We start from the raw sequence: 26,188 nt of genomic DNA, 5'->3' as shown, positions 1-26,188 counted from the left end.
GGCTGGAAACCTGGGAGAAGAAAGCCACCCTCCAAGGACTAAAAGGAGCAACGATGGACAAAAATAAATAGTCCTCATGTGGATCTTTTGATCTACATCTAGACAAACATAATCCAGATCATGACATCACAAATATATCCCTTGCTAAGAGACAAAAAAAAGAAGGAACGGATAATACCACTCCTCTCTTTCTAATACTACACTCCTCCACAGACCAACCATTGAGTAAGCTGTCCCCATTTTTGATACAGAAATGTCTCGAAAATGTGGCTGCCTCTCCAAAAATGGTTCGGTGATTAAGATATGGAGATTTATTAGTTGAAATGACCGAACATAGACATGCCGAGAGACTATTGAAAGTATCTGCTTTTGGTGGAATTCCCACAAAGGTTATCCCACAGCCAAAAGAATTGTCATTAAAAAGATGGAAGTCTGCCCCTTCCCGGACATTGATACTAACATTTAAAATACCAAACTACCTACTTCCATTAAAACTGGTTATCTTAGATGCCAAGTAAAACCATACATTCTAAATCCGGTACGGTGCTTTAAGTGCCAAAAATTTGGTCATTCCCAAGCTGTCTGCAGAGGTGTAGCCACATGTGCTACCTGTGGATCAAAAGGGCATACACACACAAACTGTAACACTGAAATGCAAAGTTGTCCTAACTGTCATGGTAACCATTCTGCCTTTTCTAAAGAATGCCATCAATGGGAAAGAGAAAAGAATATTCAAAAATATAAAATTGAGCAGAAAGTATCATATTAGGAAACAAAGAAACATTTTGCAGTACCTGCTAAGTCACATACATATGCTTCAGTCACCCAACGGCTACGCTCAGTAGCAACTCAGACTGACTGCGCAATCCCTCCAAATATCTCAATATCTCGTTGGGCTAAATCACTTCTCTCCTCATTAAAGGAACAATCTTCTCCCAAATATGCTACTCAAGAAGCAAATACTCCTGTAACAGTACCTCCAGATAAGAAACCTAATGAGCAACCAAAAGAACGAGCCAAGAGTCCTGAAAAAGCAATGCAACTAAATTTATATCCGATACGATGAATATTGATGAAAACGTAGATGAAGATGACTCAGTTCTTGAGATTCATCCAGAGGATGACATTGACATGGGTAGGCCAATCTTCCTAAAGAAAAAGCAAAAGTAGACAAGTGCCAACAAAAATATCCACTGTAAGTAACCAAACCCACCAGTTAAAACCAAACAATGCACACAGTGATTCAGTGGAATTGTTGTGGACTTCGTGCTAATTTAGATGACCTGTATGATCTCCTAAGTGAATATGAGCATGTTGCAGCATGCATTCAAGAACCGAACCTGAACATATAAAATATATTCATACCAGCTGTCTTAAGAAACTAAATATTCTCAGAGTAATCTCCTCTATGTCATTGGGTGCAAATCGTTACATGTTGCTACATTTATATCACTCATTAATTAGATCCCGCTTAGACTATGCACCTCTTGCATATGCCTCAGCCAGGCCAAGTGTACTGAAATGGCTTGATCCCATTCATTATAGTTGCACTGTGGCCTTTCATACATCTCGAATTTTAAGTCTATATACAGAAGCCCATGAACTGCCTCTAGACGACAAATTCTTCTCCTAAATTATGCCACTAAAATCAGTAGCCTTCCACATCACCTGATATGGCAATATCTCTTCAGACCAAAATGGGAAAACCTTTATCGAACTAAATCAGGTCTCAACAAACCATCTGGCCTTAGGCTTCAAGCTCTAAACACTAGCTGGGGACTCAACATGAAAAACATATTGCAGGATACTAGCATGGAAATCTAGCCATGGCAAATACCCACAATACACGTTGACAGATATATTCAGAAATGGGGGAAGAATAATCTTCCAGATATTAACATTAGACAATTACATCTGTCCCACTCCACTCAGTTTAGAAGTTATGTACAACTACATAGAGATGGATACAAGACTGCTAATAAAGTTCGTACTGCCGTAGTCTTTCTGGATGCTATTATCGCCATTCAGCTCCCCTCAGAATGTAGTACTTATACTGCAGAGTTATATGGTATCCTATTAGTCCTGGAGAACATAAAAGAAGTCTCATATACTCAATCCATCATATATACCGATTCAATAAGTGCTGTGAAATGTATACAGGGTGTCTCAAAAATATTGGTACAAACGTTTAGGGGAGGTAGGTAACATCTAAAGGAATGTGAATCGCATAGGAACCTATAACCAGAAACGTCACCGTAAGTTGGTACACAGCGCTGTTCATCAGTTTGCAAGAGGGAAAATTTCTGGTTTACTCATTCAAGCAGTAGTCGCCGCACGAAGAGCATGCATCGATATATGAACTGTGAGCTGGCAGACATGCACCTAGTGTATGGATTAGCAGAAGGCCCACATGGTGTGCACCCCCATGCGCACAACATCGCTTCGCAATAAATGTGTGGGCAGGTATGGTCGGTGACTGCTTAGTCGGCCCATACCTGTTACCATCCCACATGAACTCCGCTAAATATTGGATCTTTCTTTAACAAGTTCTACCAGGGTTACTTGACGATGTTCCAGCAAATGTGAGACGCAACATTTGGTTTCAACATGACGGGGCCCCTACCAATTATGGATTGTCCATGGTGGACCCGTTGTCTGGCCCCCATACTCACCTGATTTATCAAGCCTTGATTTCTTTCTGTGGGGGCTCTCAAATCTATCGTGTATGAATCGCCTGTGGAGATGGAAATGGATCTCGTGGCGAAACTCGTCTGCGCTGCTGCTACTGTCAAAGAAACTCCAGGTGTGTTTGATCGTGTCCACAATCCTTGCTGTGTCAGTGTCACGCATGCATCGCGTCTCATGGTGGAACCTTCTAGCATCTGTTGTAACATCATGAAATGCATCCATCTTGTACTCCATTGTTAATATTATGTCAAATAAATGTTTGCCACTAATTACTGTCTTGTGTCATTTCTGCTTCTTGTGCCTCTGCTACTACTTTCCCGTGATGCTTCTGTTTATGGGTTCCTATGCGATTCACATTCCTTTAGATGGTACCTACCTTCCCTAAACGTTTGTACCAATATTTTTGAGAAACCCTGTATAATGTAAATGCTCCAGCAATCATCCTCTGATATAGAAAATCTGGCCTCGGTTAATGGAAATTCATACACATGGCCACCGCATAATTTTTTGTTGGATTCCTGGATAGTCTGGAATCCCAGGGAAAGAACAGGCAGATTTAGCTGCTAAAAGTACTTCAAATCTGATCTCACCCAATTTCAGGACACCATATGTTGACTATAAATGCATTATATAGCAGACCTCTAAAGAACAGTGGAAACATATATGGGAAAATGAAACAAATAATAAACTTTTTGAAATAAAGAGAGAACCCAAACAGTGGCAGTCCAGTGTAAAAGGAAATAGAAAAGAAGAGACTGTACTAGCATGACTGCACACATTAGTCCTACATACCTCACTCACAGTTACTTATTAAGAAAGGGGCCCCGGGTGCCAAGCATTCCGTGGCCAAGCGATTTCTAGTGCATTTCTAAAAGCGATTTCTACAAAGAGTATTTGAGCAAACAGATTCTATTTTTTGTTACAAAAACCGTTTTCTTGATTTTCTTTGTATATCAGAGTAGCACTTTCGCTCTACAAGAAGGAGGGATAGGCCCAGAAAGGGAATTCACCTTTCTGTTTTTTTCTATAAATACTAATTACTAACTCAGCCGCTTGGTCACCTCATGGCACTGCTCCTGCCTCCCCGTGGCAGGGCCGGTAACCTGGGTGGAAAAGATAATCCCCCAGGGCCAAAAGGAGCCATCATGGATTCTACAAATTTTCCACCCTTAGAGCCTTCAAGTGCAAGGCAAGAATATTGTCATGAAGACAAGGAAAATAGCCAACCCAAAAGGCTTCGAACAGAAACACACTGTTCAGACATTCCCAATTTTTTGGTGATACACTCTCTGTCTACCCAGCCTGTGGGTAAGTTATCTCCATTCGTGATTCAAAGACATCTAGAATCTATTGCAGGATCACCAAAAATGGTAAAGAGACTACAATCCGGAGATCTCCTGATTGAAACAGCCACCACCAAACATTCTGAGTGGCTATTAAAGACAACGACATTTGGTGGGTTGCCAGTATCTGTTACTCCCCACAATACCTTAAATTCATCAAAAGGTGTCATCACAGAATGGGACTTAATTACTGTGTCTGAGGATGAATTAGTACAAGAACTTAGCAATCAAAAGGTAATCAGCGCTAAAAGAATAATGACCAAAAAAGATGGAAATCTCATTCCAACTCGTTCCATCATTTTAACCTTTAGTAATCCTGATTTGCCATCCTCAGTAAAAGCTGGATATTTAAACTGCCGAATTCGTCCATACATCCCGAATCCTCTTCGCTGTTTTAAATGCCAGAAATATGGCCATTCACAGCAGGCATGCAGAGGCGACGCCATCTGTCCTATTTGTGGAGCAAAGGATCATACGCAGGCAGATTGTCCAGCCGCAATTCTCATCTGCCCCAACTGCAAAGGCAATCACCCCGCCTTTTCTAAATCATGTGAAATGTTGAAAACAGGTAGGAATATCCAAAAATACAAAGTAGAACATAAAGTCACATATCCTGAGGCACGCAGACAAATAATGTTGACCATGCCAAGTCCATCTTATGCCTCTCGAACCCGAAGTTTTCATACAACTCCAATTCAAACAGGTGTCAATACCGCCCAACGTCTCGCTAGCTAATTGGGTTAAAGCAACCTTGTCAACCACTGGAAAAGAAAATTCTAAAACTAAAACCAGCAATGCGACCAACACCCCAATTAGTATCCCAAATGATACTGTGACAGTCTCAAATGACACAGAAAAATTCCCAATTGAGACTAGGACAGTACCGCATAACAAAGAAAAACTAAAAACTATTAAAGACAACAATAAACCTGAATCACCTGCCAGTAGTATGGAAATAGATGTAAATCCAGATCATGAAGAACCCATACTAGAACTTCACGCAAATGACACTATGGATACCGGATGCCCCACTTTCCCGAAAAAAGACCAGAAAAAGTCCTCCTCAAACAAAAAACAGTCAGATGAATCATCCTCAACTAAACCAAAATGAACCACAACATCTTACAATGGAACTGCAGAGGCTTTCGTTCCAACACAGACAATATTCAATACCTAATTAACCAATATTCTCCTGTTGCCTTTTGTTTACAGGAAACTTACTTAACCTCACAAATTTTTCCTTCGATAAAGAACTATTGCCTTTATCGAAGAGATTGAAATACTGCTAATGCTGCCCACGGTGGTGTGGCAATCCTAGTAAATTCAAAGATCCCAACTAAACATATCCCACTTCAAACTGAAATAGAAGCTGTTGCTGTTCGTATAACTCTCCATAGTGCAATAACACTTGTCTCAATCTACCTACCACCAAACCGTATTTACTCTTTAAAAGATCTTGAAGACCTCTTTATACAGATACCTCCACCTCTCTGTATATTAGGGGACTTTAACGGGCACCACCCATTATGGGGCTCTCCTAAATTGGATAGACGGGGCCGATTAATTGAAAGCTTTTTAGAGGCACTAAATTTCAGTATACTCAATACTGGTGCACCGACACACGTACAGCTCCCAGCAGGACACACTTCAGCACTAGATCTCTCGATTTGTTCACCAGTACTAGTCCCAACCATAGAGTGGTATGTAATAAATGATCCCATGGGCAGTGACCACTTCCCAATAGTATGCAACTTTCTGAAAGCAAAGACTCCATCAATTCCGCCCTGCAGAAAGTGGAAATTTGTCCGAGCAGACTGGGCAAAATTTCAATCATCAATCGATCTTGATGAAGAAAAAATCCGCCTCCAACATATTGATAATGTGACAGAATACATCACGTCGCATCTTCTAAATGTGGCTAAAGACACGATACCACTATCAAATCCGCCGGGCCGAAAGCATTATAATTACTGGTGGAATGACAAATGCACCACAGCAAAGAAATCAAAAAATAAAGCCTGGAATTTGTTTCGGCAGTGTCCGAGCACAGTCAATCTCATTAATTATAAGAAATTAAGGGCAAAAGCACGCTTCATACAAAAGCAAGCAAAGAAAGAATCCTGGACCCGTTTTGCATTCAGTTTCAACAGAAATACTGATCCCAAAATAATATGGAAAAAAATTAGACAGCTGTCTGGTAAGTTTCCTACCATACCTTCTCCAATCCTCTCCTGGAATGGGAAAGATCTATCTAATCCTGTTGATATAGCCAATGCTTTGGGCAATACTTTTGCACAAATCTCAGCAACATCAGCCTATACTACCTCATTCCAACGAATTAAAAACACTAAAGAAAAGCATGGTATTAATTTTGAAATTTCCCGTCTTCTCCCATACAACAAACCTCTGCAATATTCTGAACTGTTACATGTCAGCCCGCAATGGTGCTGCTGGGCCAGATGGGATTTATTATGTCATGCTACAACATCTTAATGACAAAGCTTTGCACCTCCTCCTAGCCTTTTACAATCGCATATTTTTAGAAAATGTTTTTCCACCTTCTTGGCATCACTCTACAGTTTTGGCATTCCTGAAACCTGGAAAAGATCCATCCAACCCCTATAGCTATAGACCCATATCTCTCTCAAGCTGTCTCAGCAAAATCCTTGAGAAAATTATCTACAAAAGACTCGTCTGGATTATTGAGTCAGAACAGCTAATGAGCTATAGTCAATATGGCTTTCGTCAAAACAGGTCATGTGTAGATCTTATGGTCAAAGCTGAATTTACCATCCGTAATGCTTTTGTCAAATATGAACATCTAGTAATGGTTTCAATAGACATAGAGAAGGCTTTTGATACTACCTGGCGGCATGGTATACTTAGTGATCTTTACTTTCTCGGACTACGTGGCAACCTTCCTATATTTATTAAGAACTTTCTACATACTAGATCATTTCAAGTTCGATACCAACATACCCTCTCTTCCACTTTCATCCAGGAAGAAGGTGTTCCACAGGGATCAGTATTGAGTGCCACTCGTTTTGCCATTAGAATTGATTCCATCACTAAACATCTTCCAAACACAATTGAAACTTATCTTTATGCAGATGACCTTTCCATCTCCTGCCATTCCCAAAACATGAGATCTATTGAAAGACAGCTTCAAATTTCATTAAATAAAATACAACAATGGGCCAACCTCAACGGCTACCGACTCTCTCAGCAAAAAACAATTGCAATCCATTTTTGTAGACAACGAAAACTTCATCCGGATCCTGAACTTCTAATTTCCAATGTCTCCATCCCAATCGCTACTAACATCAGATTTCTAGGATTAATCTTTGACCACAAATTAAATTTCCTAGATCATATTAAAAATGTGTACGGACTTCATGTCTAAAAAAGTTAAACATACTCAAAGCTTTATCCGCCCAAACGTGGGGTGCAGATCGTACCTCCCTGCTTCGGTTGTACAAGGCATTAATCAGATCCCGTCTTGATTATGGTGCTCCTATCTATGACTCTGCCAGAAAGAGTGCATTACGCTGGCTTGACCCCCATTCAACACAGTGCTTTGAGAATTGCAATTGGTGCATTCAGAACGTCGCCAGCACATAGTCTCTACATTGATGCTCATGAGCCCCCACTAACTTTACGCAGGAAAACACTGTTATTGAAATATGCTGTCAAGATACAAAGTTGTGCCTCTCATCCTGTTCAGTTATACCTTTTAAATCCACCATTAGAAAACCTATACAGAAACAAACCCAGCATAGTAAAACCAGCTGGACTTCGCCTTCTTGAACTGGCGCAGGTTTGGAATATTTCCATCCATTCCGTACAGCAGGTAGCAACTTATACTCAACCACCATGGGCTCCTCCTCCTCTTCCAACATGTGACACTTACCTCTGTCAATGGAGAAAGAATACTTTGCAAGTTTCAAATGTCAACCAAATTCATACAGTTCACATTCAAAGATATAATGATTTCTCCCCAATTTATACAGATGGCTCTAAATCTAATTCAAATGTCGGAGCAACTGCAGTGTTTCCAAATACAGTTGTATCTGTATCCCTTCCATCAGAATTTAGTATCTTTTCTGCTGAATTATATGCAATAAAACTAGCTTTACAAAATCTCATTTCTGACTGTACTTTAAAATCTGTTATTTACACTGATTCCCTCAGCTCAATCACGTCGCTAAGTAATTCCGCAGATAAATTTCACCCTATTCTAGATGAAATCAGAAGCTTGTTACTACAAATCAAAAAACGCCACCAACTGGTCACTTTTTGTTGGATTCCAGCCCATTCCGGTATTTTAGGCAATGAACTGGCCGATAAAGCTGCAAAAAATCCAACTACTTTAGATTTAACCAATATCCCTGTTCCAGCATCAGATTATGCACTAACCGTTCAAGCTGCTTGCCTATCACAATGGACAGCACTCTGGCACTCTCAGACTAATAATAAACTCTTTCAGTTTAAAAAAGATCCAAAAATTTGGTGCTCCAGTGTCCGTACATCAAGACGAGAAGAAGTAGTCCTTTCAAGGGCAAGAATAGGTCATACTCATCTGACACATCTTTTTTTACTCACAGGAGACGATCCACCACAGTGCACACATTGCTCTAACAATTTGACTGTGAGACATATTCTCATTGGCTGCCCCTACTATAAACAACACAGAGCTTCATCCTTGATCTCATTGATAAATCTTCATAAACCAATAACTCTTGAAAATCTCATTGGTGATAAGGCAAATATTTCTGAATTTTTTGACTTCCTCAAGCAAACTGGACTTTTTAATAATTTCTGATTTCTTTTTGATTTTATGGAAATTCCTCATCTCTTAAAATAATAAGTGAATAGGCACATTATAGCCATAGCAGCTTATGTGCCATTAAGCCTCCATAACAACAACAACAACATTAAGAAAGGAAGATGTCCCACAATGCAGTATCGGTTCATGCCCACTCACTGTAAAGCATATTTTCATAGAATGCCCACTATATCTAAGAGAACGAAAAACTGCTTTCTCTTCACATTTCACAAATTGCAATCAATTAACACTATAGAATGTGCTGGGAGATCGTCAGGATATGGACGACATATTTGTTTTTCTAAAATCGATTGATAAAGACCACCTTGTCTGAACTTTTATATCAGAATAAAAACAAACAAGAAAAATATACTAGCCAGAAATATGTGCATTATAGCCATTGTTGCTGATGCACCAACAAATCCAACAAAAGACAACCTCGTAGATCCCACATAAGAAGATTTGCAGTTCCCACATAAGGAGATTTGCAGTTCACACATAGAATATTATATACCAAATCAGTTAACTCCATCACTGAAGAGGAGAATATGGAACGCTCCTTCAACACGGAATGGAGTTTCTGAGTTGACTTCACTATAACCCTAAAATCAGTGTCCCTAAAAAGAATATTGAGCTGTTTATACCATTGATGGATATATGGGATAATAATAAAATATTCTTTCCCAAGTCCATTGTTATTTCCCTTATTTTTCAACTTGTCTTTGGCCTTGAACCTAATTTTATTAATGATACCTGAGGGGTACCCCTTGTCTAAAAACCTTTGATAAAGGTTTTTAGTCAGTTCTCCGATTTCATAATCCAGTACTATCTGGTTCGTCATATATTTATATGCATTCGTGAATTGATTTAAAATAATGGAACGTTTATAGATAAAAGGATGATAACTCATAATGTAGGAGCATCCCTGTGTTTGTTGGTTTTTGATATATTTTAAACTGTAATTTTTGACCATCTCTTATCAATGTAACATTTAAAAAATTTATTGTCTTCGCTTATGTGTCCTCCTTTTCTAATGTAAATGTTTACCTTGCGTGCACATTGTTAAATGTCCCTAAAATGTTATCCATTATCTGCTCATCTGCTATAATCAAAATGTCATCTAAATATTTACTATAAAAGGTGATGTTGGGTAAAAATGGAGTTAGATATATTTATTCTATAATATTTAAGTATATTTCGGCAGTCAAACCTATCAAATGGCAGTCAAACCTAACAAACCAAATATTTGTTTGTAAATTTTTCCCCTGGAGGGCAATATAATTAGCTTGAACTAAAAATTTTACTAAATGAAAAATCTCTGTTTTTGGAAATTTTGACAAATTTATATTAATCGAATCATTGCTAAACAGGTCCCATATAAACATGAAATGCATAATCAATATTAATATTGGTGTATAGTGACACTATGTCCAAAGAGAAGTTTGTCACCCTCCCCTATCCTTCTATCCTTCAGATTTGTAAACAATGTATCGTAATTTTTAATGCTAAAGTTTAGTATTTGTCTCTTTGGTTTTATTATGTAGTACAAGTGTGATGCTAGCAAAGCAAATGCTGAATTTTTATATGACTCAGTGGGTCTAATGGAATGCCCTTCCTTATGATGTAACTTTACTTGTCCAAACATTTTATGTACATTATTAGTTCTGACTTTAAGATATTTTAATTGGTCTTTGGTAATAGTCTTTCTTTCTGTAATCTGTGAGGGATTTGTTGTATTGTTTAACAAGGCCATCAAATACAGAAATATCAACCTCTTGGTAAGTTGTATTATCTGATATTATTTCATATAGTTTGTTAGTATAATTTATTTTATTCAACACAATAACAGTATCCCCCCTTGTTTGCTTTTTGAATTATTAAATCATTATTCTCCTTTAATTTCCTTAACCCCGAAATTTCATTCTTCGTTAATTTAGGTAACTGTGGTTCTCTCATGTCATTTACAATTCTGTTTTATCTGTTGGATAAGCAAATCTTTGTTAGGCATGTCTTTGAGACAGTATTCTAACTGCACCACTGCCTGTTTCCTGGGAGTACCTGTGGGGGTAAATTATAATTTAATCCTTTACTTAAAAGCTTTATTTGGTGTTCTGATAATTCTTAACTCGACAAATTTATCATGCAGCGATTTTCACCCATACCCACAATATTCCCCTCTGAGAACTGAACAACCTCTGTCATTAGCTCATATACATGCACGTTGCCTTGAATAGGTAATTGTTCTTGTGCGAACGTATTACATTGTATATGTGAGGCAAGGTGAATAGTTTCATCCTCCCAACACACACTAACCCCTCCATTTAATTTATTTTAATGAAATTTAATCACTTAATCATTTTAAACTGTGTGCAAAAGTTCAGAGTTGGAGAGCTGGAAAGGAAGCAATCCTATGGACGAAAGATTGAGGTAACTCTTACATAATTTTTAATAATTTAATATATACCACTTCATATAGTAACCCACCAAATTTCATGCAATTCCAGTATTGAATTTTTTATTTAAAGGTCCAGAAGTAAACAAAGTTGAGTGAATGATGAAAGATGGACAAAATCAGTCACTAAGCAGTTGTCCAGTACAGTAATACCCCGACTTACGCAAACTCGGAGTTACGCGGTTCTTGATTTTTCGTTTGGCAACACTGCCGCCCACTATCTTCAAGGTCGTTTTTCATATGCTATCGATATACGGTGCGACAGCGGAGAGTGAGAGCGAAAGATGAACAAAAAAATTCAAATTTGCTGCGCATGAGCTGCACACATATACAAGAATTTGTATTCCAACTGTCATATTTATGTGTGCATTCGAATTCGTGCTCAACGTTTGTCGGAAATTACATCGTTTTCACGAGAGAAATGGATCGCGTCGGTCGAGCCGTATACAGTCAGTTCTCATATAACACGTGTTTACATTACACGAATTCGATCATACACTATTTATAAATACGGTAACGATATCTTATAATATAACACGAACCGAATTGGCTTATGCACAATTCGCCTTTGTGTTTACAAGAAATGGCATTCGAATGCAGAATCACCCCAACCGAACGCAACACGATAGGAATGAAGAGAAGATTCTGAAAATGTATTTGTTTTAGGGGAAACACATTTCACCATAATAACATAAAAACTAACACAATTCCAGCTATCGGTATGCAATTAGATCGACTTTACTACCAGTTTATAACAGATTCCACTAGCAGAAACGCAACTGGATTTTTATTGTTTTGTGGTAGTAACCCCTAGAAATGTAAGGTGTTAATAGTGTATCTCTGCCTTTATGGTGTTGTTTATTCAGTTGCTACATGCGTGCAGCTTTGTTTATGCGTATCAAGCGTGCCTCCTCGTTTTGTAATTGTGCTTTATTCCCTAAAAATGAGTAAAATACTTAAAAGGTGTGAAAAGGAAGCGTACTGGTGAAGACACTGCAGATTCAGAGAGAAAAAGAAAAGCAATTATCGATAAACAGAGGCGGACTGGGTCAAAAATTCTTACCCGGGAAAATTTATAGTGGCCTCATACTATGGTTTATGGCCAAAATCACACAGGCCCACCGGGGTTTCCCCGGTAAGGCTTATGGCCAGTCCGCCTCTGTCGATAGAGAAAAAATATGAAATTGTGAAATGCTTTGAGCGAAATGAAAGACCATGTGATATTGCACGTGCTACAGGCCTAAATGAGGCAACGGCGAAAAGCACATGACGAGTGCAAACTTGGCAGAAGGTCTCAGCTCAATTGAAAAGGGCTTAAAAATTTTAGAAAACGTAGACTACAGCGAAGAACGCGTTATAGCTACAAAGCAAGGAATAAAAAAAATTATTAGCTTGCTACGAAGAAATTCTGTGTGAAAAAAAGAAGTCTCTGTGTCGTCAGACAAATTTGTTAGATTTTATGAAGCCATCGACATCGAAATAACTTTTTTACGTAAGTCATTTATTTTTTTAATACATATTTTGTATTAATATGTATAAAGAACTGCAATTTTATTAATATTTTTCTTCTAAACTAGTGTTTTTGTTAGTCCTTGGTCCCAATTAAACAAAATTTATATGTATTTTTATGCAAAGTTGTACCCCGACTTATGCGAATTCGACGTAAGCGATTTTCATTGGACCCACCTATCGCGTAACTTCGGGGTATTACTGTATTTGAGAAAAATGGGATTAGTGCCAAAGGCATTTTGTGAGGATATGGTTACAGTATTTGGGGAGGATATCCATTCCTTTTTTATAGTTAAGAAGTGGGAAGCAGAATTTAAATGAGTAAGGGAGAGACTGGAAGATTTTCCATTCTATGGAAAACGTGCAATGGCCATCACTCCAGCACAATGGGACCCAAAGTAGATCAAAGCAAAATTTGCATCCTTTTCAACAGATGATACAAATATTCACTTGATCCAGCAACAGATCCAGATCTAGCAACTTTCCTTCAAGGTTTGTGACCATAGATGAGATTGGGTCCATCACTTTCAGCCAGAGAGAAAGAAGCAGTCCAAACAAGTGAAAACACAGCTCTTCTCCCCAAAGAAAGCCAAGTTGATTCCTTTTGCTGGGAAGGCGATGCCATCAGTTTTTTGTGATATTGATGGAGTGCTGATAGTAGATTACTCACAGGAGCTGGTTATTGTTGGTATCATCAGGGAGATGGGAAATATATTGTGCAAAAAGGATAGGTGGAATAGGACCAGGGTATGTCTGCTAGGTGCAAAAGTTGATGACATTGTAGAGTTTATATCATCTTTTAAGGACACAAAAGGTGACATTGTTATACACATTGGTACTAATGACATTAAGAGTAGGAAATGCAGATTTACTTAATTTTTATTTACAGGTCAATGTTGAAAAAAAAAGTCACAAGTTAGGACTAAATTTGAAAGTTTCTGCGATTCTACCTAGGCACAATTGGAGGGAGTATATTATGAGAGCTTTGTCAATCAATTCGGCCCTGGAGAGATTGTGCAAGGCTCATGGAGTAGAATTTTTTTCAGTGTGGTCTGTGCTTGTTAACAGGAGAGACTGGTTCTACAGGGATGGGATACACTTGAATAGAAAGGGTGCAAGAATATTTGCCGATGCTATCAAGGCAGTGTTAGGTGGGTCGGAAAACTGCTACCTTTGGGGATTCACAGACTAAAAGATTAACACTAGCTGCAAGCAGAGGTGAAAGCATTTCTTGCACTGCTTTTATTAGAATGGGCAGTTGCCTGGAAAGCAAGGTACTGGGGGTTTCAAGGACTGCTAGGAGTCATCATGGAACAAGAAAATACATAGGCTGTGTTAGGGTAACTAAGACTAAGAACAGGTGCATGTGTACTTGCATCTACACCAATGCTAGGAGTATAGTATAGAAAGGTCAGACATTCACAGTATATTATGCAGACCTTGTGAGGCATTTTTCTTTTGTGGCAAATGCCAAGGAAAACCTAAGACAACATACTTTCTCACAGGTCTGTCATTGCCATGTCTCTATTGCATGAGTTCTACTCTGAAATCTTGGACCATCTGCCATATTCACCAATCTCACTCTGTTGGACTTTCACTTATTTTTGTAATTTGAAAAAATAACTGGCTGGAATCCATTTTCCCACTGATAGTGATATCTTTGCTGCAGTTGATGTATTCCTAGAGGCCCACGAGATGACATCCTTTGCAGTTGTAATCCGGGCATTGCAGCATTGGTGGCAAAGGTGTATTGATTCTAAAGGGGACTACATTAGAAAATAGCATGTTACCAGACTCAAATAAACTCTATACTCTGGCCACCAACCTCTCAAGTACCTCTTGTATATGATACCAACCTGAATATATGATAACTTACTTAACAGATATCATTACCGAGAGACAAAATAATCATTAAAAAAAATAAGGTGCTCTTCTTTTGTCTTGGATCTTTTACTATTAAAGGTAATGAGGGAATAAGCAATACTCATAGGAGAAGGAAATTTGTTTAAGGATGTGAGAGGGTTATAAAATACTTGAAGGCATAGCTTAAACTGTATAACCCACTTCCACCTTTAAGAAAATTGACTTTGCTAATAGACACACAACTTACTTAGCATACTAATGTACCATTTCTGTCCTAATCTGACCTATTACTAAGCTAGGATTTTTCAGTCTTGAAATTGAATATGTATGCTCACCACTTTACAATTTTTTTATTCCTCCACCCTCCAAAATATTGCACCTTTCCCCCCCCCTTTTTTTTTTTTTTTTACTACTACATTTTTAACATGCTGCCATTCTTTCCAACTCCTCCATTAAAAATACTTATAACAATGCTAATAATTTATTGTTAAATGAATCTTTTGGTTACCTTTTGACACGTTTAATTATATTCAATTACATCTAGTGTTGGCACATTTCAAGACTTTTTCACCAATAAATTCAGTTAGGTGATTTGCATAACTCCTGACTTGAATTATTCTCTAAATGTTTTAATCCAAATGTCTCAATTCAAAAATATCTCAATTCACTATATATATTGACTCAATTAAAACATACCAGGGTTTACTCCCTTTTTTTTAGGTTTAGGCTATTTTTTTGTCCGTACCTTTTTTGTCATATTTGGGCTGAAATTTATGAATTTGATGTTTCAATTGGATTTAGTGTTACTGTTTAGATTTTACAATTTTTAAATTTATATTTTGCCTAATCAAACTTCTTTTTTCTCAATGGAAAAGTTGTTCCCTGTACTCTATTTAGTCTAAAAACATCATCAGTGTACCTCTGAAACAAACAAACTAATTTTATTTGAAGCAAAAACGAACAAACACAGTTGGTGCATGTGATAGTTACTTTTGATAGATACATTTAGCTGCGTTTCCTTGCATTTCCTCTTGAAAATAATGACAAAAGAAATAACATTCAAAAGATTTACCTTAAAAAAAAAAAAAAAAAAAAAAAAAAAATTCTCATGTGGAAAGTAGCATTTGCCTAAAACAGATGTGTAGGGAAAATAAACAAATAAAAAAAGTAAACTGCAGCCATTATCAACCCACTGCAGGATGGAAGCCTCCTCAACAATTCATGTTGAAGGAATAAACAAATATGCAACAATAAATTCATTGAAATTAAAATTTAAGTCCTCACCTTTTCCTTTGAATATAGAAATCTCTTTGAGCCTACCCATTTTATGATATTTGGTCACTACCTACTATTGGTGTCAAATAAGGAAAGAACTTGAGCAAAAATTCATTCTTAGCACCACCTAAGAAGCTTTGAAAATGAATTTGCATTACTCAGCTGAGGAATGCTAATTCATTACTATGCTGAGCAATGAGAAGGTACTGTAAGATGAGTATGATGATTTCACAAAATCAGCAATACATGGAAAAACTGTTCTTATCATGATGGATGTGGTAAGGTGGATATCTTACCTCATTGCATCCTAAAAATAGTGACGAGTATGATAATATATTCACAACTTTTTTTGTGATAAATAGCTTACCATAAATCATTTAATTACAACTGACAGTGGGTTACTTATGTTATCATGAAGAACAGCTCATCATTTATTGTGGCCCCGGGTGCCAAGCAAATTCGAGGTCAAGCGATATTTTCTGCGATCCGTAGAATGATCTTCAAAAGTGAATAAAGTTATTTCTAAGTTCCCACTTTTCTCTTAGCAATCTTATTTTTGAATCTATTCTATACTTGAAAAGCTACAAGTTAGAACACAGAAAGGAAACCCACCTTTCTTTATTTATCCATATATTTCTAGTTACTAAACAGCTAACACTTAAACTACTTGGACTCCTAGTGGCACTGCTCCTGCCTCCCCATGGCGGGGCCGGAAACCTTGGCAGATAAGTCCTCTTTCCAAGGGCGAAAAGGAGCAAACGCGGCAAACACAGACCACGTTCATAATGAAAATGAGAGCCCAAAGAGACAGAAGACTGACCGGATGGAGCACCCCTGCCCATCTTTCTTAATTTTCCATTCGTTAAGTAGTCAGCCTATGAGTAAATTGTCTCCTTTTGTCATCCAAAATCATCTGGAGGGTATTGCAGGATCTCCCAAGACGGTGAAGAGACTGCAATCAGGAGACCTTTTAATAGAAACCACGAATCAAAGACATTCTGAAAAGCTTCTATAACTAACAAGATTTGCTGGAATTCCTGTAAAAATATCTCCTCACGCAACCCTAAATTCATCTGAGGATGTGATATCGAGTTGGGATTTATTAAATGTCATCAAGGAAGAAATAACCCAAGAACTGCAGGGACAGAACGTAATTGAAGCAAAAAGAATAATGATTAACAAAGATAATCAACTGACACCTACCAGAAATATTATTCTTACCTTCAATACACCAAACTTACCCTCCTCTGTAAAAGCAGGTTATTTATTTTGTCGCATTCACCCATACATTTTCAACCCTTTAAGATGCTATAAATGCCAAAAGTATGGGCATTCTCAAACTGTGTGTAGAGGAATTCCTGTCTGCCCCAACTGTGGGTCTTCAGATCATATACAAAGTGACTGTACAGCTACAAAAATGACATGCCCAAATTGCAAAGGCGACCATCTTGCATATTCCAAGACACATGAAAAGTGGAAAACCGAGAAACAAATAGTAAAATACAAGGTTGAAAACAAAGCCAGTTTCCAAGAAGCAAGAAAACTAGTTGCACCAGCTATAAACCAGAATATTACCTATGCAAATGCTGTAAAAAAATATCAAGCAATTTGTTCAAACTGATGTCACAGTCCCTACTAATAAATGAATTTCTGATTGGGCTAGAAATGTCCTCTCTGAGATACAACCAACTGTACACAAGCAACAATCCAAGACCCAGACCAAGCAAATAATACACCCCTGACAATACCAGTGGTATCTCCTCCACCAATAATTGCTACCACATCTTGTATTACAAACTCAAATGCTATGAAAAAATATTCAGGACACAAACATGGACACAGATGGCAAATCTATACAGGAAGATCCTATTTTAGAAATCCATGCCGAAGAAGAAGAAATGGACACTGGTCGGCCAGATTTACAAAAAAAAGACAAACAGAAATTGGAACGCCATAAACCAGTCACCTTCAAAAAGCAGTCAGAATCATCTCCATCAATTAAACACAAATAATGCCTTGTATTTTACAATGGAACAGCAGAGGCTTTCATTGCAGTACAGACAATATCCAAGATCTAATTAATCATTTTTTTCCAGTTGCCTTTTGTCTTCAGGAAACTTACTTAACATCGCAAATTTCTCCTTCAAAAAAGAACAATTGCCTTTATCAAAGGGATCATAATACAACAAATGCTGCCCATGGTGGTGTAGCAATCCTGATAAATTCAAAGATCCCAACAAAACATATTCCACTTCAAACTGAAATAGAAGCTGTTGCTGTGCATATAACTCTCCGTATTGCAATAACACTAGTATCAATCTACTTACAGTCAAACCATACTTACTGTTTAAAAGATCTTGAAGACCTCCTTATACAGATACCTCTACCACTGTGTATGTTAGGGAATTTCAATGGGCATCACCTGTTATGGAGCGATCTTAAATTAGATAGATGAGGTCGACTCATTGAGAGCTTTTTAGAGGCACAAAACCTCTCCATACTCAATACTGGCACCCATACTTACGTTCAGCTCCCAACTGGACACACCTCAGCAATAGATCTCTCAATTTGTTCTCCATTACTGGTCCTGACCATAGAGTGGTATGTTTTAAGTGATCCAATGGGTAGTGATTACTTCCCAATCATATGTAACCTATTAATAGTGCAGATTCCTCCAGCTCAACCTTGCAGAAAATGGAAATTTGCCTGAGCAACCTGGGCAAAATTCCAGTCATTAATATCTTTTGATGAGAAAAAATTTGTCTCCAGCCTATCGATGATGTGACAGAATACATTACATTGCATTTCCTAAATGTGGCTAAATCAACAATACTGCTATCAAATCCCCCTGGTCATAAGCATTATAATTATTGGTGGAATGAGGAATGCACAAAAGCAAAAAAGTAAAGAATTTGTTTCGGCAGAATCCGACTACAGCCAATCTAATAAATTATAAGAAGTCAAAGGCAAAAGCACGTTTCATACAAAGGCAAGCGAAGAAAGAATCCAGGATCCGTTTTGTATCAAACATTAACAAAAACACTGACACCAAAATAATATGGAATAAAATTAGACAACTTTCTGGTTAGTTTCCTACCGTACCTTCTCCAATCTTTTCCTGGAATGGAGGAGATCTATCTAAACCTTTGGATATTGCAAATGCTTTGGGCAACACTTTTGCCGAGTCTCAGCGCATTCAGCTTATATTCCATCATTCCAAAGAATTAAACACACTGCAAATCAGCATTCTATTAATATTCAAATTGCTCTCCTTCTGAACTCTTGCATGCCATTGAAACAGCTCACAATGGTGCTGCCAGACCAGATGGGGTCTATTATACGTGCTAAAACATCTTGATGACAAAGCTTTGTGCCTCGTCCTGGTCTTTTACAACCGAATTTTTTTAGAAAACGTTTATCCAGCCTGTTGTTGTTGTTTGGTTTTTAGGAGCATTAGCAACTAAGGCCATATTGCTCCGGAGATATGTGGTGGTCATTCCCTGACCTATCCGCATCTTCCGTATTTGGTTGTCACAGGTTCGAATCCCGGTCTAATCAAGAAGCGTGTGCTATACACTGCTGCTGCTCCTGCCCACCTGGCACCATTTATCCAGCCTCTTGGCATCATTCTACTGTTTTGGCATTCCTAAATATTTATTTAGCCTTTTCCAGGCTAAATATTTAGCCTGGAAAAAATCCAACCAATCCTCATAGCTATAGACCAATATCCCTCTCAAGCTGCCTCAGCAAAATCCTTGAAAAATTGTCCACAGTAGACTCGTCTTTATCATTGTGTCTGAACAGTTAATGAGCCCTAGTCAATAGGGCTTTCATAAAAATAGGTCATGCTTGGATCTTATGGTGAAGGCTGAATTTGCCATTCGTAATGCCTTTGTTAAACACAAACATCTAGTATTGGTTTCACTAGATGTAGAGAAGGCTTTTGACATCACCTGACAGCATGGTATACTTAGAGACCTTTACTCTCTTGGTCTGTGGGGCAACCTTCCAATATTTGTGAAAAATTTTCTACACCCCAGATCGTTTCAAGTTCGATACCAACATGCCCTTTCTACAACTTTTATTGTGGAAGAAGATGTTCCACAGGGATCAGTACTGAGTGCCACTCTTTTTGCTCTTAGAATTGATTCTATCACTAAACAACTTCCAAACACTGTAGACACTTACCTTTATGCAGATGACATTTCAATCTCCTGTCATTCACAAAACATGAGATCTATTGAATGACAGGCGCAGATATCACTAAATAAAATACAGCATTGGGCCAGCATCAATGGCTATCGACTTTCGCAGCAAAAAACAGTTGCTATCCATTTTTGTAGACAGCGCAAGTTCCATTCGGATCCTGAACTTCAAATGTCTAATATCTCTATTCCAGTCACTAATAACATCAGATTTCTAGGATTAGTTATGGACAACGAGCTAAATTTCTTAGAGCGTATCAAAAAAGTAAGAGCATATTAAAAAAGTACATACTGCCTGTCTAAAAAAGGTAAACGTTCTTAGAACACTATCTGTCCTGACGTGGGGTGCAGACCGTACTTCTCTACTTCGATTATACAGGGCATTAGTCAGATCCTGTCTTGATTATGGAGTTCCCATCTATGATTCTGCTAGGATGAGTGCACTACGCTGGCTTGATCCAGTTCAACACAGTGCATTGAGGATTGCACTTGGTGCATTCAGAACGTCGCCAGCACATAGCCTTTTCATTGATGCTCATGAGTCCCCTCCACTATCTTTATGTAGGAAATCACTATTGCTAAACTACACTGTCAAGATTCAAAGTTGTGCCTCGCATCCCATTGTCATACCTTTTCAATACACCTTTAGAAATGCTCTACAGAAATAAACCTAGCATAGTAAAACCAGCTGGTCTGCGCCTTCTTGAACTGATGCAAGTTTGGAATGCTTCCATCCATTCCGTACAACAGGTAGCAACTTGTACTCAGCCACCATGGGTTCCACCTCCTATACCGATCTGTGACACTTACTTTTGTCAATGGGAAAAAAAATATGTTGCAAGCTTCAAATGTCAGACAACTTCATGCTGTTCACAATCAAAGATATATTGATTTTTCTCCAAAATACATATGGCTCTAAATCTAATTCAAATGTTGGAGCAGCTGCAGTGTTTCCGAATAACTCAATTTCAGCATCTCTTCCATCTGAATTCACTATCTTCTCAGCTAAACTTAATTGTTATTATGCAATTAAGTTGGCTTTACAAAATCTCTGTTCTGACTGTTCTTTAAAATCTGTTATTTTCACTGATTCCCTCAGCTCAATCTTAGCATTATGTAATTCTTCAGATAGAGTTCATCCTATTCTTGAGGAAATTAGAAAATTGTTACTACAGATTAAAAAATGCCACCAACTAGTCACCTTCTTTTGGATTCCAGCACATTCTGGTATTTTGGGCAATGAACTTGCCGACAAAGCTGCAAAAAATCCAACCACGTTAGATTTAACGAAGATCCCAATTCCAGCATCAGACTATTCACTAATGATTCATGCTGCATGCCTATCACAAGGGACAACAATCTGGCACTCTCAAACTAATAATAAACTCTTGCAGTTTCAACATGATCTGAAAATTTGGCGCCCCAGTGTCCGTACATCAAGACGAGAAGAGGTAGTCCTTTCAAGGGCAAGAATAGGTCATACTCATCTAACCCACCTTTATTTACTCACAGGAGACGATCCACCACAGTGTCCACATTGTTATATAAATCTGACTGTTAAACGCATTCTCAGTGACTGCCCTTACTATAGACAAAACAGAACATCAACCCTGCTATCACTGGTAAATCTTGATAAACCACTAAACCACAAGATTAGTGAATAGAACAAAGGGTTGCTCTTACGAAGAAAGGCTTAAGTTTTGCAAATTACAGAGTCTGGAGACTAGGCATCGGCAAGGTGATATCTGATAGAGGTGTATAAGGCTTTGAATGGCTTGAGCATGCTCAATGCCGATGGGATTCTTCCTCTTGCTCAGAATAATCACCTGAGAGGGCATAAATTCAAATTGAGGAAGGACGGATGTCGGATAGATGTGCGGAAATTTGCCTTTAGCCAGCGGGCAGTTGGTTTGTGGAATAGACTTCCATCACTTGTTGTTGAAGTTGATAGCCTAAACAAATTTAAGGCTCAGCTGGACAGGTATTTCGAACGGAGGGGTGAAATGGGAGTAGTGGTTGTGTTTTTTTTTTTTTTTTTTTTTTTTTGGCTGATGCTGAATAAGTTTGCTTTCTTGCATCATATGCCTCTACTAATGCTAATGCTAATTTAGAGAATCTAATTGGTGACAAGGCAAATATTTCTGAATTTTTGAACTACCTCAAACAAACTGGATTTTTTAATCTTTTCTGATTTTACAAAAATTTCCAATATCCTTATATTATAAATGAATAGGTGCATTATTGCCATAGTAGCTTATGCGCCATCAAACTCCCATAACAACAACAACAATCGTCATTTATTGTGGGATCTCAGATTTTTCTATGTATCTGAGACACACTGTACAATAGATTACTAAATGAATATTCGAAAAATATATTTTTCCAATCACTTCAATGGAATCTCAGACATTATGGCAGGGGTATACAGTTTTGAAATGATGTTATAATGAAGGTAAAAATGGCAAAATTTATCTGGATGTTTTTTTAACTGACTTTGTTGGGATGCTATAGCAGAGTTTTGTTTTTTCCAGAATTGCTGTAATTGAATTTGACTGTAAATGCTTTTTTCAAACCTAAAATAGAATTGTTCCCTTATAGCTTTTATATTTCCTACTGGCTACGTTTTCAAAGTGTTACTTCTACACTGCAGAAATTTTTGCCATGTATGTATTAAATTAATTTCTTTTCTCTGAATGCAGATAATCTCAGTGACACAGTTTCTATGCTTTATGGTGATTGAGCAGTCATCATGTTTCTAGTATTCCAGTTTTATGAAATCCTTAATATTTATTAGCCTGTTAATCCAATTTTTTTTTAACTAAGTCTTTATATTTAAAATTTTATTTCATTGAAATTCTATTCTGTAACATTCAGCATAAGCTGATTTGATTTAAATAAAAATATCCGGTGTGTATGTGAATGTGCATTCATTCATTAAATGTAACATATAAAGCTGTTTTATTCTTTAGCTTAAAAGTCTTCAGCGTCAAATTGTTCGACTAGAAGAACGTATTCAAATCAGAATAACAAATCTAGAACTTATGCATTCTCGTTTGGAGAAATTTATGGATGATTACAAACAAACTTTATTTGATGTAAATGCTATAATTAAAGAAGAAGAAAGCTTTAAGCCAGTTGGTGGAGAGGTAGAAGTAATCCGCATTCAGCAACAGGAGTTCAAGGTTAGTGTATTACTAGTTGATAATCAGTACTAAGATAAATATTATATACTTTTAATGGCCTCTTATTTTCCTGTTATGAACTAATTCTGCTGATCACAGTAACTATAAATATTCAATAAATTGATTGAATTTATTACAAAAAAATACAAATGGAACTTTTGAATAAATGCATTTAGATAGTCTTTTGTTTTTGTTTTTTTTTTTTTTTTTTCTAAGGCTGTAAGCATTTACTTCATTCATTCTTTGTTTCTTAAAATTAAAATCTTTAAGAACTTTTCTTTAAATTTAGTAAAATTCAGTTCTTAATGATGTTGCAAATTCATCATTAAAACACCAAACTTTTTTTAAAATTTATATATATAAAAGGAAATGCAATATTTGCTACTTCTCCTTCAAGTTGAAATTTTTTTTTGGGGGGGGGGGGAGAATATATATAGAAGTAAATTCGACTTTATGTAAATTTTACCTGCTGGTGAAACTTCAAAAAAAATCGTGGAAACATATTTTGCATCCCGTAGGAAATAAATGGACCCGACTAGGATGGCAAAATACATAGACAGCATAACTTCATAAGCCAAGTGCCTTAAAAAAAAAAAAAAGTACATACAACATTCATTGTAATTCATCTCAGTTTTTGGCCTCCGTAGCCAGGTGGGCAGGAGCAGCAGTGCGTAACACACGCTTCTTGATTAGACCGGGGTTAGAGCCCGTGACCACCAAATACGGAGGAGGCGGAAAGGTCAGGGAATGATTACCGCATATCCCCAGAGCAATATAACATTAGTTGCTAATGCTCCTAAAAAAAAAAAAAAAACCGAACCAAATCTCAGTTTTAAATGGAATGCTGAATATGCTCCATACAATGCTCCCCTCCCTGCACACAGCAAGGTTTGAGAAGAAGGATCCTGACAGCAAACAGTTTTTAAAAGTTAATAGAAGTGTGGATGATATGCTTGCTTGCTTGCTACAAATAAAGCTATGAAGAAAAGAAAAAAGTTGCTGTCCAGTCATCCATTATTATTTGTAAGGTTGAGCGGCCGACCCCTTCTAAATCCCCACAGCCCTTAAAGTCTGCTGCGTCATACTTATCAGCTGGAGACGTTGATTTTGGCAACGATTATTTTTGGTTATAAGGTTTTTATACTAGCACTTGTCTTAATCTGTTTATTATACATTTCGAAGCATATTTTTGCAATTTTTCCACGAGATAAAAAAAATTTAATTAATAATTCTTTTTACATGTTCATCGAACATTTCTTTTTTGCTTCAATCAAATTCAGTGTGTATAGTTGTGAGTTCTGCCTACGCATTTAGAGAAATTCTGACTTACATAAAATTCGACTTGTGCAAGGTTCGCGGAATGCAACCCTTATGTGTCAGGGAGTGGCTGTATATATATATATATATATATATATATATATTTGTTTTAAAAATTATTCAGATACAAAATGATGAATAGGGTTAATGTTATTATATATTAAATTGCCTCATAATTGTCATCTAGAGGAGAGAAGAAAATTTTTGCAAAAAACAGCAACAGAGTTTCTGATATTGGTGAAAAGCAAAGATGGTCTTGATAGCATAAGAATTTGATGGAGTTGATTTGAATTTACTCTAATCTTTAAGAAAAGTGATGCTATTATGGGAACCACTGCCACTGATATCACAATGGTCAAAAACTGGACATGGACATATAAGTTATTTATAGAGCAAGATTATAACTACAGAAAAGCTGGTCTGAGTGGCAAGAAATATTCATCTCAGAGTACTTTTTACCATAATTACAAAAAAAAAAAAAATCCACCAGTGACCCAATCTGAATCATTACTAAAACAATTATATTGACTGAAGAAGTTGTTCAAATTCAATAGACATTAAGCACTATGGTTAGAGAACACCAAAATACATATACATGTATATATAATTTAACAAAAACTGTCTATTAATAGTATCCAGTATTAGAAAGAGGGCCACTATACTGGATTCAAGAATAGATGTACAGAAATCAAGAGAACTAAATGGGTTTCTAATTCTAATTGATACTTCCAAATCCCAAATCATCAGTGATGATTCGGGATTTGGAGATCAGTGATTCAGTTCCTCTTTCTGCAAGGGACTGGACTTGCCACATTATAGCCTTAGCCGCTCGTGTTTTTTAATCACTATTAATATGTGGTCATAACTAAAGACAGTAAGATACACTCAGTGACAGGAAGAGGACATAGCAACCATGATACCACCTCCTCATATGCAAGAGTTCAGGGATTTAATGGTGTAATTTGATATGACTATTTGGGTACAAGGGTGTGTTTGCATATCTCAAGTTCTGAAATGCACACTTTTGAATAATTGTCTTTGCATCAACAGTACCTCATCTTGCCACTGAATAGCCTTAAGTTGATATTGTACATTAGCAACTTTTCTCATAACCCTTTGGCCCCGAGTACCAAGCGAGTGATCAAAGCGAGTTTAAAAGTGATTTAGAAAGCATCTTCTCTAGAATCAGCAGATTACTGAGAATCTTCAAGCCCTTATTTTCAAAAATTATTTCTTTTCTGCTCTTCTAAATAAAGAAGCAAGCTTTCCAAAAGAAAAGAAAGGTACCTTTCTTCTTTTTGTATATAGAACTAATCTACATAACACACTAACCACTAACTTCTTATCGCTTGGTCACTGGTGGCACCGCTCCTGCCTCTACGTGGCAGGGCCAGTAACCTGGACGAAAAGCTATCCTCCGGGGCTAAAAGGAGCACCCATGGATACCGACAATTACCCAGCTCTCGAGCCTAGACGCTCATCTCATGACTTGAATGAATCCGATCGTGACTTGTCCCAATCAAAGAGAC

General features: G+C 37.3%; 1 protein-coding gene across 7 annotated transcripts in view; it reads left to right on the top strand.

Annotated features, from left to right (window-relative positions):
• LOC150085455 (uncharacterized) overlaps window positions 1-26,188 on the top strand; it is a 1,845,429-nt gene that overhangs the window by 1,081,051 nt on the left and 738,190 nt on the right. For all 7 annotated transcript variants that reach the window (XM_090374043.1, XM_090374041.1, XM_090374042.1 and 4 more), the window contains one exon: window positions 23,130-23,342. In XM_090374043.1, the coding sequence (XP_090230169.1) occupies window positions 23,130-23,342 (213 nt within the window). The remainder of the gene's footprint in view (window positions 1-23,129; window positions 23,343-26,188) is intronic.

This window comes from Mastigoproctus giganteus, chromosome 5, assembly GCF_048544385.1.
Source record: "Mastigoproctus giganteus isolate SK-2022 chromosome 5, ASM4854438v1, whole genome shotgun sequence".
Lineage (NCBI taxonomy): Eukaryota > Metazoa > Arthropoda > Arachnida > Uropygi > Thelyphonidae > Mastigoproctus > Mastigoproctus giganteus.
Note: the sequence above shows the minus strand (reverse complement) of the source record. Positions and strands in the feature narration are given on the sequence as shown.